This window comes from Sebastes fasciatus, chromosome 17 (genome assembly GCF_043250625.1).
Source record: "Sebastes fasciatus isolate fSebFas1 chromosome 17, fSebFas1.pri, whole genome shotgun sequence".
Lineage (NCBI taxonomy): Eukaryota > Metazoa > Chordata > Actinopteri > Perciformes > Sebastidae > Sebastes > Sebastes fasciatus.
In genome coordinates this window covers 24,773,435-24,786,946 of record NC_133811.1, presented here as the reverse complement: position 1 = coordinate 24,786,946, position 13,512 = coordinate 24,773,435, and the positions used below count along the sequence as shown (strand labels likewise).

The 13,512-nt window shown below is 43.2% G+C and overlaps 1 protein-coding gene across 4 annotated transcripts in view; it reads left to right on the top strand.

Moving 5' to 3' along the window:
* The window catches only part of epha10 (EPH receptor A10), a 187,061-nt gene that overhangs the window by 158,642 nt on the left and 14,907 nt on the right, over window positions 1-13,512 (top strand). For all 4 annotated transcript variants that reach the window (XR_012590760.1, XM_074614597.1, XM_074614596.1 and 1 more), the window contains 3 exons: window positions 1,755-1,810; window positions 9,080-9,205; window positions 10,811-10,996. Coding sequence is in view for 3 of the 4 variants with exons in the window: in XM_074614597.1 (XP_074470698.1) it covers window positions 1,755-1,810; window positions 9,080-9,205; window positions 10,811-10,996 (368 nt within the window). In the remaining variant the exon portion in view is untranslated. The remainder of the gene's footprint in view (window positions 1-1,754; window positions 1,811-9,079; window positions 9,206-10,810; window positions 10,997-13,512) is intronic.

Below are 13,512 nucleotides of genomic sequence, written 5' to 3'. Positions count from 1 at the left end.
TCACTCATCCCTTCTCTTTCGTGTTCTCTTTAAATGTGCATATGGCACCTTTTCACCCCAATGATATAATTCATTTTAATTAATTTATAAACCCAGCAGGCTGTTCTCATACACTGTTCATAGTTACTAAAAGTAATGCACTGTAATCCGTATATATTCAACAAAATCTATTCTTATGTAATCAAAATAATTGTGAACCAGGAAATATAAATAGCGACAAACGCCGCATAAGGAGGTACCCCGTGTGAAACCAGAAGTCAACGTTGATTTATTTGTCACGTAACTTCCGTACTTATGTAACGCCACTTCCGAAGTTATTTTAACCCAAGAACGATAGCCAGTTGAGGACCAAGCTGACTGAAGCAGAAGGAAAACCACCACTGTCATTGTGGCCGCGGCTAATGGATGAGCTAATGCAAAACATGAAGCATAAAGTAGTAGTAAGGTGGAGCTCAGAAACGGAGGACCAACTTGTTCATTTGTAACAACAACGCAAGCGTTTATTTAACACGTCTCCATGACTTCATCCAGCCATCCTTCGTGAATTTTCAGTACAAAGTTGTGCAAAAAACGAACTACCTGCCTGTCGTCTGCCATGTTTGTTTACACTAAAGTCACATTTGATCCAACTGTGTTCTCTGAGAAGTAATATTTTTAGAAAAAAAGTAATATCAAGGGAATAAAGTCATAATTTAATGAGAATAAATTCATAATATTTCAAGAAAAAAGTTGTAATATTATGACAATGAAATCGCAATTTAATGAGAATAAAGTCACAATATTTTAAGAAAAAAAATCTACAATTTAAACGCATATGCAGTTAATATAAAATTAGAGGCTGGGACAATTTTAGGTATTCTGAAAAGTGGTAGGGACATACCCTACCATAAATTCCGCCCATGTAAACACATGTCATAAACCCCACTGTATATAAACTAAAATGCTGCAAAGAGGAAAACCCCAAAGTGTTTATGACCTTGTATTTCCATATATGTCTGGGATGTATTTAGATTATATTTAATCAGCATCCTGTTTGTTAGAAGAACCTCTGATGTACTGAAGACTTTCTTCAATTCCTTGGCTGTGTCCCTCTTGTCTTGTTTTTCATCCCTCTCTCTAATCCAAGTAAGCATGGTGCTGGCCATCCAGAGTGTCTGTTCATCACTTGTTTAATCTCTCACTTACAGTATGTGTGTGTTTTCTCTGGATTGTGTGTGTGTGCGTGCGTGTGAGCGCAAAGAGCCAAGTTTTTCCCTCTAAGCCGAAAAGCCATCAGCAGTCAGATCATAGAGAGCTCTTTCCTCTTTAGACCCCATGTGGTTCGCAAGGGATGAGAGATAACAGTGTGTGCACATGCGTGTAGAAAGCACCGCTGCCCGCGTGTGTGTGTTCATCTCTTTCATAAAAACTCCATCAGGGCGAAACAACAATAGCGTATCAATTCCCGGCCTATCGGTGTGTATCTGTGACTCGCTCAGTCAAATCAGGCAGGATTTCCACTTATTCAGCCTCAGATCCGTTCTGTTGCTCATCAGCGCCTTCGCATCAGGGGTCTTTCTGAATGCCTCTCTCCGTATCCTTTCCATCTCCACCGTCAATACTCTTGTCTTCTCTCATCTCACAGTTTTTGCACATTCCATTATAATCTATCGCGTTGCAAGATAAACAGCGTCTGATGCTCTGCTTTGTTTGTGTCTACCAACTGGGAAAAAAAAAACACTGTCTGATGTCTTTTCTTTTGTTTCTCTTCGCAGACAATGCGGCTACAGCAAAGCTTCTCAAGAGGGAGACGAGGAACTTTACTTCCAGTGTAAGTGACAGCGGAGATCGCTTTATTATCACAGAAGTGTGTGTTAACTGTGGGTGTTTATGTTCAAACTCTGAGGATAGGGGGAGGAATCTGTCATACATGATTTGTCCTTCCTATTCCATGTGCTGGAATCATAGAAAGAGAATCGAAGTAGAACGGACACTCCCGTTCAAATCAACGTAGCAGGATGTGTCAGAGCAGCGGCCAAGTTTGCCTTTAGGGTTTTCTGCCAGAAATCACCTTAGGTTTAGGCAACTAACCTACTTGGTTAGGTTTAGGAAAAGTACACGGGTACTTTCGCAAAAAGTCAAGGCCGCGCCCCCTTTTGGCGGAAAGAAAACCAAATATCCCATAGATGTCAATGCACTTTGACGTATGTTTGGATTGTAATTTTGACAAGTTCGTATGCTATTCATCTCTTGTTATACAATATGCCTCAGTTATTTTTGCGATCTTGCCTGAGCCTGAGCGTTCATGATACCTTAATAAACTAAGGTTGATCGCCATCATGTCCCTTCAGTCTTCCCCCGTCCAACGCAGTGGCCAGATATCGCTTATCCAGACATCAAAGCAAAGTGTTGTCTGTACAAATCCAACCTGTTAATAACCAACTGTTTGATCTATAGGCTGAGATTTAGTTGGAGACGACAGTCTGATGCTGCTATAACTTTAATGTATGACTGTATTGCTGCAGCAGCCTCACACTCAAGCCCACGTTAGGTAGCCATGCTAGTCACTGTCATCAGCATCATTTAGTGATTTACCACTCTGACGGTGAATATTAACGTATCGTATGTGCCTCAGATCTCAGTGTGAAAGCCTCAGATAACCCGCTACACAAAAGCTTTTCATCAATTCTCTCCTGTGACGGCGAGTTTCTTTCGCCCAAAAGGGAGCGCAGCCTCGGCGATGACTTCATGCTGGTCTGGTCTATAGCTTGGAGCCATAAAATCCCTCTATTACATCTTTTTTAGGACATGGCTTGAGAACAAATTAGAGATCAGTATTTTTAGATTTTTTCAACTACACAGCAACTCTTGATCATAGCGTCAATACTATTACCAGTTTGTTTAAAGTAGAAGTTTGGAGACATGTTTCAACTTCTTCTGTTTACTCTGTTACCGTCTACGAGGGACACGGGATAGTTTTCCCCCAAAAGGAGGTGTGATCATGAGAGCCTACTCTGGATGACGCACTGCCGGTTTTTGATGAAGCTTTAATGCTACACTGGCTGCAGAAAATGAGCCGAACAGCGGGCTGGTGGGTCTAACGGTCCCTCCGCCTCACTCGCCGTTGCCCTGGAGAAGGACGAGCTACCTAGCTAACTAGCAAGCCATCCGTCTCTGGAGCTGGGTCCGTTCTCTTCCCGGCGAGCTGCGACCACACTTAACGCCCCTGCTGACGCGTGATCTGTTGTCACCATAACAACTAACAACAGCTGGCATTTTCTTTGGTACTAGACAAATGACCACGGAGAACAGTCCGTTCTGCTCCTCTTCTATCTCTACAGCTGCATTACACTTGATTTTTGAGGCATTAAGTAGCGCCACGACATTAATTCTTAATTCTGAGTGCATGCTTAGCCAACTCTGAGCACACTGACACACTCCATTAGGTGGTGTGTGTGCGGCAGAGTTTGATGGGGAGAGATTGAAATCAGGAGGAGGGGAAGGATATAAAGAGCTGGAGACGGAGAGGGGAGGGAGGGGAGAAGGAGAAAGAGGCTAAAAGCGCCAGAACAAGACAGGCAGCAGCTGAGATTGCGCTTCCAAAACAGACGTTAAATGTTGTTGTGTGTCGTACAAGGTTGTAAATGCTGCTTTTTTTAAACTCACAAAGCTCTCAATAGGCCTTTTTGTTGAACAGTGACAGAATGGAAGTAGTTTGACATATCTCTTCCTGTTTGTGTGTAAGTGTGCGTGATAATGTGGTGGATGTATGTGTGAATTTTCGAGTTTGAGTTGTGTGCGTGTACACAGTTTTGTAAATTCAGTGTGTGTAGTGTGTGTGTGTGTGGGTACCCGTGTGTGCGTGCTCATTTGCGTTGTTTAATCTCCCAGCATGCTGAGCCCTCTGGAGAGGTTTGGAGCACTATGCCTGATGAATAATGAGCCAAAGCCATGCGGCTGGGAATTAAATCTGCCCAAACAAAGACATGCCAACAGCTGACAAGCACGCAATACACACAGAAACACACAAACATTTTTGGCCCGCTTTTCAAACACTCTCATAGGCGGACACTCAGAAATAGGCACAACGTTTTTGGCTTTTTTTTGTTCTCTATCCAACACACACTCTCTCGAGTCCACTTCCTGTTCCGTGACTGTGGACTCGGAACAACACTCTCTCATGGCGCTGCAGGTTCTGCCGCGGAGTGTGTGAGGTAGTGACTGTCATGTAAGCCGGAATTAAATTGTTTTTTTCTCCCCCCATCTGTCCGCCTGCTAGACTCTTAAAAACACATTCCCCGGCCGTATATTAACACGGAAGGACAGGGGGAAGAGAGAACGAGTGAATAAATGAGTGTGCGAGTAATAAAGTCGAGGAGGAAGGAAGGAGCGATGGGTGCAATAAGAGGGCAGAGAGTTGGAGTATGAAGAGGTGAGTTGGCAGAGACGGGGGAGACTCATAAGTGACACTGCTCAGTTTTATGTTGGAGTTGGGTGGATGTGACCTAGAAACATGCGATGGGGAGGGGGTGGAGGAACGGATCAAGACTCATCTGCAATCGCCATTAATGGACCGCTTTTAGATATCATCCAGAGTCTGATTACAGAGAGAGAAGGTGTCTGGGGAAATGAATGGAGAAAGATAGTAAAGCATGATGAAGAGTTTGTGCCCTTGTGTTTAGAATCAAAGTTAACACCACTAATTTCTTTAACGCATTTAGTTAACTCATATAAAACTAGAAAATTAAAGGAATCCATTGGTACCAACCATGTCATACTAGCTTGTCGCAAAAGAGGCTAAATAACGCTCCAAACTTACACTAAATTTTAGCGAAGAAAAACTGGCATGGCCATTTTCAAAGGGGTCCCTTGACCTCTGACCTCAAGATATGTGAATGTAAATGGGTTCTATGGGTACCCACGAGTCTCCCCTTTACAGACATGCCCACTTTATGACAATCACATGCAGTTTGGGGCAAGTCAAGTCATTGTCTCCCTTTAAGGTACATTTTGAACAGATACAAAAAATTTGCTTAATTTGCGATTAACTATAGACAATCATGCGATTAATCCTGATTAAATATTTTAATAGATTGACAGCCCTACTTTAGAATGAAAATATTTGAGGCTCGGATGCTCACTCTGTGGTTCACTGAAGATTACGCAGCCAAGTGTGAATATGCTTCAGTTTCCCCTCAATCGCTCATGGCAATGACACAGTTAACCCTGAAACTAATCAGCCACAGAGCCAATGAAGCGTGCATGTGCATATGTGTGTGTGTGTGTGTGTGTGTCATACATGTATCTCAGCGTTTGCAGCTGATATTGCTCATTTATACGAGGCATGTGAGCACCCCCTCTTATATGTGTGTGTGTGTGTGTGTGTGTGCATGTACTGCACAGCTGGTTGCAAAGCTACAACAGTGTGTTTGAAAACCCTATTTGACAGAACAGAGTGTTCGATCCTCCACTCAGCCCTGGCCTTGAATAGAAAAGGTTTCATTTGCTTCATAATTGAACTTTTTGGCTTTATTTGTCGATGTGTGTGTCTGTACACAAACATTTCTGTGTGTACACACAAGCAAACGTGTGTGTGTATGTGTGTGTGTTGGATCAATAAGCCGTTATGAGGCAGCCAGTATAGGATCCCTCAAGTCGATCTAGAGCTGTAATCACATTTCGGAGCCTCGGCCCCGGCTTTTGGGAAAACCACAAGGTCTTTTCCTGGAAGATTAGCCTTAACTTGTAGTAACCGGGGTCAAAGGTCATTTAATTAAGAACTACAGTCCATTGGCTAATGGCTATTGGCTATATGCTGGCTAGTTTATTTGCTAGTCGTTAACGTTCGGTAAATACAATTGGCAGTTGATAAAGGAAACGAGGCCCATCGAGAAACCAGGCAGAGCTTTTGTTTCGTGGTGTACTGTCAAACAATTGGGGGTCAATATCACTTGCCGTTTTAAATGTCAGCTGAAATATGCAGTTGTTGTGTCTCATTAGTGTCACGGAAGAGATTTTGTAGCGGTCCTTGAAAAAAAATTAAGCATGGCAATATTAAAATGTTCTTTGGAGATTAGATAGGGCAACATGAAATAATTAATCTATTTTGAATACAGAGTCTAGGCTTCTATTTTAACAGATATTAAAAAAGACCTATTATGCTTTTGTTCCTTTTTCTTTCCTTTAGTGTTATATTGTTATGTAAAAGGTCTGCAAAGTTACAAAGTCCACGCCAGTCCACTCTCCCCCCACAGAAACACTGCTCCTGAACTGCCTAAAACGTCTTGCTTGAAATCCTGCCTTTACTTCCGTAACATGGTGATGTCACCAAGTAACACATTTGCATAATACCTGTTTCACGGCTAGCTTGGCATGCCCTCAAACAAAGCTAGGTAGAGCGGAGTCCGAAGAGTTTGGTTCAGTTGACCAGTCACAACAGAGTGGGCCAGCTGACCAATCAGAGCAGACTGCGGCTTTTCGAGGGGTTCAAACAGAGCGTTTCAGACAGACGGTGAAAAGAGGTGGTGCGGAACAGCCAGTATGAGAACAGTAAAGCGTTTTTGAATATTAAAACATGTAAACATGTTCTAATAGAAACCCAAAATACAAGTATGCACCTGAAAAAAAGCACAATAGGTCCTCTTTAACACATTGTATAGCCCACAATACATCACTTTTATACTTATTAAGCTATTTATCAAATGTCACATTATGGATAAAGGACATAGAGTAATGCTATTTTTGGAGATTTTTTTTTTTTTGCCTAAGCTGTCATTATTTTCCGGAAGCACCAAACTCTAAAACTACCAACAAAGCAGCAAGACTACTACAAAAAGTACCGTGGCACTTTAAGGTTTCTCTGCCTCAGCATTTTACTGTCTTATTATGTCCCGTCCCAATTTCTGCCTGAAGATTATACTGTGTTTGTGTGCGTGTCTGTTATTTTGCATGTGTGTGTGTTTAGCGAGATAACATTTAGAAGCGAGCAAAAAAAGACAAAAAGCCTGGTGGAAGAGCCCTGTGATCTGACTAAAGCCGCGTGGAGGAAACCCAAAGTCAGATTTGAGCACTCTGAGCCTTTGATCTTAGTTTTTCCCTCTCTGCCTCTGGAGTTCGCAAGGTCAAACCAAACAAAAACGGAGAATTAGGCAAGTTCTGAATACATAAACGGAAGCATTTTGTATCTTAAATGAAAAGAAGGACACCATAAAACAGTTGAGAAAAGCTGCTACTTGCAAAGTATTTTTAATTTGGGGTTTATGGTTGGTTATTACAACCACAGATAACTTGCTAAACGTGTCAAACTGAGATGTTTAGAGTAGGCCTACTGTTATAACGGGGTTTGATAGCAGAAAGTGTTTTCTATCTCAAACATCAATGGTAAAACTGAGGTATTGATTTCAGTCTCTAGATCAAAGAGCAAGGGGCTTCTTACCAGACACAACATTCTCTGGTCTAATGTTCAACAATCATATGGAGAGAAATTCTTTGTTGCAGGAGGCAAACATACCAATTTCTCCACAGAGTATAGCCTCAGTAGAGCACAAAGCGATGCAGACATGAGAAATGTTTTTGTGTTGAGAGAGAGGTATCGCTAGGGCAACAGACTTCTCTTTATGCTAACAAAGCAGTTGGCTAGCTATGCTTGTACACAGTTTAATGGTATCGCAATCTGAGAGTGGCTCCTTTTATCTATTTTGTGCCTCGTGTTGGACGTTTTGCTGCTGGGACTAGTGCAGACTTTTATCTTTTGATGTGTTTCTTTGTGCAGAAAAGCATGTTAACCATATGTGCTGCTGTCCTGTTGATTTTATGGACAATGGAAGGTCTTGCCTCACCAGTTTCTCATTCCTGATGGGCCATAAGGCTTTGACGTTCTGCCTCCATCGAGATCCGTCTTGTGCCGCACGCTGTGCTCCACCCCGTGTTAGGTCCATCTCCTTTAGCTCAGCTGTCACAGTTCGCCGCCAAGTTTGGTTTGGGGCGACCTTGCTTCCTTTTCCCTTGATGTCCTGAATCCATCCTAGTAACCTGACGCACCAGATGGTTTGTTACACAGAACCATCTGAGAAGCCGTCATTAGGAACTGTTTGGAAAAAAAGGGCAGGTACTGTCAAAAAGTAATTGTCAGGTGATTGGATGAACCATCTGTCCATCACGGGCTAACTGGAGAAGAGTCGGAAGGAGAGCGGAAACCTCTTTTCCACCGAGAAAAGCCTTCAGTGCTACGCTAACCTCTTCAGGAAACGCCATTGTTGTTTAGAACGAACACCTCTCTGTGTCGCCACACACACACCGGAGCCACGCTCGTAGCTGCCAGTAGCTCCTTACAGGACACTGATTGGTCCAAACCACTAGTGGTTTGCAAACGTATTACTTGAAGCCTGACAAGATGGTGTGACCTTCGTGTGACCTTGTAATCGCTTAATATTGCAAGAATCTAGTTTCCATACAACCATCCTAGTGCAACCTTTGGGATGCGTGGGCCATTCTGAGGACATGTCCAAGCCACTGCAGCACCACGCTGTTACACTTAAGTCATCTTTTATAGATATTCATTTGACACCTTCTCAGGCCAGAAGATGTGGCAGATTTTGCTGAGGCATCCACTGTGGAAGGCATGCATCTTTTCACGTCTCATTGATTTCTTCCGAACGGCTTTCCCAGCACCGGTTTTACATTGCTGTCGTATAGTCGGACCTTTGCTTTTAGGCTGCACTGCTTTGACTTCCAGATAATCTGGAGCCAAGTGAAAGCACTGTGAGCCTTCCCAAGCCTCGCTCTGATGTCCCTTTGTGCTGCATTCAGTTTCGGTTCTAGGCCATTTCAAATAAGGGGGGACCAGGCTGGGGCCATATGCGATTTTAGGATGTATTCGATTACATACCTCTGGAGGTGGAGCGGTCGTCCACTAATCAGAAGATCGTTGGTTTGATCCCTGGGCCCTGCAGTCTACATGTCAAAGTGTCCTTGGACAAGACACTGAACCCCAAATTGCTAAATGATAAATGTGGTTGTGTAAAATGTACAAAAATATTTGCCACAGTGAGGGGGGTCCAGGCTTCATATTATGTCTTACATTGTATGTTTGTGTGTTCAGTTAAGATCCCAACACGGAGGACCTACATTGATCCAGAGACCTGCGAGGACCTGTTGCAGGCCGTGCACGCCTTTGCCAAGGAGCTGGACAACTCGAGCATCAAGATAGAGAGAATCGTGCACACAGGTACGTAACTGTTCGTGGGAACAATGCTGGTTTGTTGAGCTTTGCAACTCTTTCTTCGGCAATTTAGTATTCGAAGCAGCAAATGCCGAGCTATCCTGAGTTTTAGTCTCAAGTATGGGTCAAGCTCCTAATACGCTGGACTCTCTCATTTACAGAAGGCAACTTTACAGGTACATCCAATTTTTTTCCAAGATAAAGCTATCATCCTTTTCATGGAGGACGACAGAACCTGCCAAACTAAAAAAATAAATAAATAAATGACTCAATAAATAAATAAATATGTTATTAAATGTAGCAAAAACAATGAGCATGATTAATTAAATGATAAATGTGGCATAAATTGATATTTCTGTTTTAATTTGCCTCATTATTTATTTATCTTTGTATTAATTCCCTTATTTATTTAATCTTCTGTTTAATATTCCCTTTTATTTTTTTTATTTTATTTTTTTTATTAAATACAGGGCATGACATGAGTGACGGCATAAAGAAATGTAAAAAGTAATATATAACGAAAAGAATACAGAAATAAAAAAGGGGTGAAATTTGAAGGGAAAATCATGCAGAAATAAATAAATGCATAAATACATACATTTAAATATAGATATAAAATAAATAAAACAAATGCAAAAATAAATATAAAATAAATTTAAAAATAAATACATAGTAAATAAATAACTAAAAGGGAAATTTATTTATCGAGTCATTTATTTATTTGATTTATTTTTTATTTTGGCAGGTTCCGTCCTCCTGCAGGAGTCCAAAGTCATTTAAAGTTAACTGTATTGAGCGAACAATAAAGTTATTTGAATATATACCTAGTATACACCCCCTTGCTGGGTGAGGCACCTTCACTCCAACAATCTCAGATATAGTCTGAACAACTGTCCAGGATTTTTAAATTTTGGAAAGTCCCATACAGTGAAACAGAATATCTCTTTCTTTCTAAGCATTTAATGCAAGTGTCTGGGACGTCAGGGCACCGGGGTAATGTCAGGTCTCATTAAACTTTTATACTTTATCATTCAGCAAAATAATTCTTAACCTTGCTACCATTTTTATTGTGAAATATGAAAAGACAAGGCAAAGGCAGCTAACAGAGTAGGGCCCCTCAACAGCTGCAGTAATGTTGAGGCAACTCGATTTTTTTGTTTTGTTTCGCACTTTCCCTCAACCTGCCCTGAGACAAATTGGAGAAACCAGTTCAATCAGTCTGGCAACCTACTGATCTGCCGAAATCGAGCTCCACTGTTTGCCTTGGCTGTACTTGATGTTCCACTGTTTCACCTGCACCCTACCCCCATCTTTGATCTGCCTTTGATCCCTTTGTATTTCATGTCTCTCTCCCCCTCAACTCTGTCTGTTCATTTGCGTCATCTCTCTCCCTCTCTAGTATTTCTCCATCTGATTCTGCTCCAGTCTGATTCCCCCCCCATCCCCCCGTCTGTCTAACTCCCATTCTCACTTTCTTTTAATCGTTGCACAGACATTACTCCATATCGTCAGTGTGACCTGCAACACCCTGCCCTATTCTTCCCCAGCTCTCTCAGGGTTTCCATCAATCAATGGGGATCACGACCCCTTTTTGTCTGTCTCCCCCTACAGGCGACTTTGGGGAAGTGTGTCGCGGCTGCCTGAAGCTCCCCAGTAAGAGGGAGCTGCCGGTGGCCATAAAGACGTTAAGGGCCGGCTGCTCCGAAAAACAGCGGCGCTCCTTCCTCAGCGAGGCCGGCATCCTGGGGCAGTTTGACCACGCCAACATCATCCGGCTGGAGGGCGTCATCACCACGGGTAAGGAGGATGGGGAGGGAGATCAAGCACAAAGTGAAAGGCAGTTCGGAAGTGAAGGCAAGCGGATGAAGATGAAAAGAAGCATAGGGGGGGGAAAATCCTGGGTATCCGAGGATCAAAGGAGGAATGGGATAGTTTGACCACCTCCACTATCATAAAGCGGGTTCATCACCTCCATTACCAAGGAGGGAGGGATGGGAAAAGGGAAGCGAGGCTGTCGGGGAAGCAGAATGGGGCAAACAAGTGAACTGGAATTTGATCATTTCGATATCACATGAGTGGAGGGGGTCACCCAGCAGCGTAACATAATTGTGATTGGTGTCGGTGCAATTTTTTTTTCTTGGGCCCTTGCCCCAAACACAAGCGTACTCTCTTGCGCATACACGCATGTAAACACAACCACTCCAGACAATTGCAAAGCAGACAATTGCTATGCCATCATGGAGAGGCTCACCATGCAACTCCCATACTGCAAACCAGCCTTAGATCAGAACCACAGACAGCAGTGCCAAATTTATCAACGTTAACTTAACAGCCTGCCCTGGACTCAGCCGCCAAATGTTATCACAGACACTGATTGCAATAGATGCACATTTTCCAACATATGAGACGTAACAATATCAGTGCTATGGATTTAAATCCCTTAAATCCCTGATCCCACTCTGTAACAACAAAACGAAACCAGTACTCACCCATTAGAAGTCTATCCTACAGGTCTTGTGCTGCGCAAAGTCATTAACAACGCTGCTTAAGAACCATGTCCTTTTTTATTGGAATGTCCTGGCCGTGAGCAACGCAGCGCGACGTTGCACGCCGTCTTGATCTGATCTTTTGTCAGATACCCATTGTTTCTATTTATTCCTGTCGCTCGCCTTGAAATCTTCAATGGAGGCGAGTTCAGGTCAGGTTATCTACACGAGTTATCTACACAATACCTCCTCATTTCACTACAAAAACCTTAATAAGGAACAACAAACAAAGGAAGATAAGTGGTTACGTCTCCAGTCCGATCTCGAGCACACAGCTGATAGGTAGCGTACGTGGTTTATTTACATGACGTAACAGAAGTGCATATAACAGATTCACTGTGGACAAAGTGTAGGAAGGTGATTTTTGGGCCCCTGACAGCTTCTGGGCTCCGGCGCGCCGCACCGGTTGCACCGTCGATAGTCACGCCACTGGGGTCACCACCCCTGGTAACTATGGAGAGAGATGGGAAGAAAACTGGAAGATGAGCATGGACAGGAGAAGAGAGGATTGGGAAGAGCACTGTGATACTCCGACCACTTCAATATCACGCGCACAGAGGGGGTCAACAGCTCGCAGCTTGGAGGGCGGGACGGGAGGATGGAAAAGAAGAAGAGGTTGAAGAGTAGAGAGCAGGGTGGCGGGATGGATGTCGTACGCTAGCGGCAGCTGAGCTACATCAAGGCCCATTTTCCGCTGACAGATAGCAATTGAGGTCCTAGAGCGAAAACAGGATGGAAGGAGGGGGAGGGAAGAAAAAGAAACGTGAAGGGAGGAGACGGAGGAAAGACACATGAGAGACAGAGAAGATGAGGTAGAGGTTAATGGGAATGGCAGGTGAAGGGAGAAGCTTTAAAGAGTTTGTGAAGTTTTTGTTACTGCCGCAGTGATGCTCAGCGTGGTGTTTGTGTGTGTGTGTGTGTGGGCACGGTGCCCGAACACACTCTGTGCTCAGTAGGATGGCAGCAGATGTGCAGGGTACAGTAATTGGTGCTAGAGACCCAGCGGGGCACTGAGATCCACTCCAATCTCTCCCACCATCACGTGCGCAAACACACACACACACACACACACACACACACACACGCACACACACACTCATTCACACACAACTCACGTGCATGCTCCGTCACACACATACAAAGGCAGTCTCATATGCTCACTTTCTCTTTCACCATCATTGACACACACACACACACACACGCACACCTGCTTGCTTGCTTCCTCACTTGGCATGAAATCACACATCCGTGCACACAAACAGTACACACACACACCCACATACTGTTAGAGTACAAATCACCTGCTTTACATCACTTACCCCCCACCAGATTCTCAATCAGCCCTCTTCCATCCCCCTCCGCCATACCTCGCCCACCTGCAAACAGCCTCCTCGCTGATCTTCGCAGCCTTTTGCCATAATTCAAGACCACATTAATTCAAAAAGCTTCATTCTTTTCTTTCTACCTCTACCGATCATTTGCTCCGCCTCCTTCCAGGCAGTTCCAGGATTATATGTAGTGGTGGAAGAAGTACTGACATCCTTTACTTAATTAAAAGTAGCAATACCACAATGTAAAAATACCCCATTACAAGTAAATGTGCTGCATTTAAAGTCCTATTTACAGAAAGTGAAAGTATTTTCTGTTTAGTTTCACTTAAAGGACCAGTGTGTAACAATTAAGGGGATCTATTGGCAGAAATGGAATATAATATTATGTATTTTTTCTTTGGTGTATAATCACCTGAAAATAAGAATCATTGTGTTT